Genomic DNA, 2,500 nt, shown 5'->3' on the forward strand with positions numbered 1-2,500 from the left:
GACACACAAATACACACACACACACACACACACACACACACACACACACAGAGCGCACGCACGCACGCACACACACAGGGCCCTATTTTGCACCCAGTGCAAGGTGCAAGGCGTTGTCATTGCTAGTTTATAGTATTCAAAATCTTACTTTGGGTCAGGAGGACCCCATTGGGTCAGTACCTTTTGGGTTCAGTACCCCTTTCCCTGCTTTCTGAACCCAAGTACCCCCGTTACCCGACTACAACATGTTGCTTACCTGCTGCAATAAAACTACATGGATAGCATATTTAAGCAATAGTTCACGACAGACTGCGGTATATGCTTTTATACCACACCTAAGGGTCGTGCTTCGCCCAACGCCGTAGGCGGAGGGAGAAAACACCCTTAGGTGTGGTATAATAAGCATAATATAAGCACCTTGGGTGTGGTATAATAAGCATAAGCATCATGGCCTGAAGTGAGCTATTGCTTTTATAAAACGGTTACCAAGTATGGCAATATGAAAGGAATAAACAACTCCAATTTAAATGGCTGTTATTCATAAATCATACTCTTCCACGTACTAAAATAGTCCCTGGCTCCCTGAACCGATGCAGTTGCTGAACGTAACATCAGCTAGACAGGCTTAGTGACAGACAGCTAACGTTAGGTTAACGTTAGGTCTGAGGCTAGCTAGCTGGCTTTTCTTCTGGAGATAACGTGTCCGGTAGGCACTGCTCAATCCAGTCGTTCATAGATAAGCCACCCCGGCAAAATTCACCTTAAATGTTTCCATTTCGGTAGGTAGCTACTATCTAGCGAATGAACGTTAGCTTGCTAGCTCAGCTGTAGCATACTGATGACGTTACTAGCAGGAGACGACAGTAAACACTATCGCAAGGCACTCTGGGTATTATGGTGACACGGGTTGGCTTAGGAGCACGATATTTCTTTCCTCAGGATGGCGACGGTGGCGGGTCATGGCTAGCTAGCTACCATTTGTTTTCTCAGAGGCGGAGTGTTCCGGGAATGCGGCTCTAGCTGTGGTATATGCTAAATATACCACAGCTGTGAACCAATCAGATTGCTTGATTTGAGAGAGCCATTTTATAAAATGCAGTGAACGAATGATAACCCACCTTTTGAAGAATATAACATTACAAAATAAAAAAAATTGTGAAAGAGTTGCAATTAGTGCCTCCTGAGCAGATTTATTTTAACGTTTCATTCATTTTCATGATTTATTTCCATTTTTCCATTTTCCCCGTTCTCGTGTACCTAGGGGTACACGTACTCCAGATTGGGAACCACTGCAGAACATCAACGGACGCGTTTCAGCGACCCAGTAGTAATAATAGAAAAGTTGATTTTAAATGCTAGAAACTAGCAATGACAACGCCTTGTGCCTTGCACTGGGCGCAAAATAGAGCCCACAGTCTCTGTATCTGATTAGAGCCCACAGTCTCTGTATCTCTGTACCTGAGTAGAGCCCACAGTCTCTGTATGTCTGTACCTGAGTAGAGCCCACAGTCTCTGTATCTCTGTACCTGAGTAGAGCCCACAGTCTCTGTACCTGAGTAGAGCCCACAGTCTCTGTATCTCTGTACCTGAGTAGAGCCCACAGTCTCTGTACCTGAGTAGAGCCCACAGTCTCTGTATGTCTGTACCTGAGTAGAGCCCACAGTCTCTGTACCTGAGTAGAGCCCACAGTCTCTGTACCTGAGTAGAGCCCACAGTCTCTGTATGTCTGTACCTGAGTAGAGCCCACAGTCTCTGTATCTCTGTATCTGAGCAGAGCCCACAGTCTCTGTATCTCTGTATCTGAGCAGAGCCCACAGTCTCTGTATCTCTGTATCTGAGCAGAGCCCACAGTCTCTGTATGTCTGTACCTGAGTAGAGCCCACAGTCTCTGTATGTCTGTACCTGAGTAGAGCCCACAGTCTCTGTATGTCTGTACCTGAGCAGAGCCCACAGTCTCTGTATGTCTGTACCTGAGTAGAGTCCACAGTCTCTGTATGTCTGTACCTGAGTAGAGCCCACAGTCTCTGTATGTCTGTACCTGAGTAGAGCCCACAGTCTCTGTATCTCTGTACCTGAGTAGAGCCCACAGTCTCTGTACCTGAGTAGAGCCCACAGTCTCTGTATCTCTGTACCTGAGTAGAGCCCACAGTCTCTGTATCTCTGTACCTGAGTAGAGCCCACAGTCTCTGTATCTCTGTACCTGAGTAGAGCCCACAGTCTCTGTACCTGAGTAGAGCCCACAGTCTCTGTATCTCTGTACCTGAGTAGAGCCCACAGTCTCTGTATCTCTGTACCTGAGTAGAGCCCACAGTCTCTGTACCTGAGTAGAGCCCACAGTCTCTGTATCTCTGTATCTGAGCAGAGCCCACAGTCTCTGTATGTCTGTACCTGAGTAGAGCCCACAGTCTCTGTATGTCTGTACCTGAGTAGAGCCCACAGTCTCTGTATGTCTGTACCTGAGTAGTGGAGGGCAGAGAAGAGTTCGTCTGCTCTGAAGATC

The 2,500-nt window shown here is 47.0% G+C and overlaps 1 protein-coding gene across 1 annotated transcript in view; it reads right to left on the reverse strand.

The window, feature by feature from the left end:
• The window catches only part of ntn4 (netrin 4), a 58,264-nt gene that overhangs the window by 5,617 nt on the left and 50,147 nt on the right, over window positions 1-2,500 (reverse strand). The window contains exon 7 of the mRNA XM_083658808.1: window positions 2,457-2,500. This exon is cut by the window's right edge and continues 51 nt beyond it. Within this exon, the coding sequence (XP_083514934.1) occupies window positions 2,457-2,500 (44 nt within the window). The remainder of the gene's footprint in view (window positions 1-2,456) is intronic.

This window comes from Poromitra crassiceps, assembly GCF_964638095.1.
Source record: "Poromitra crassiceps genome assembly, chromosome: 2".
Classification (NCBI taxonomy): Eukaryota; Metazoa; Chordata; class Actinopteri; order Beryciformes; family Melamphaidae; genus Poromitra; species Poromitra crassiceps.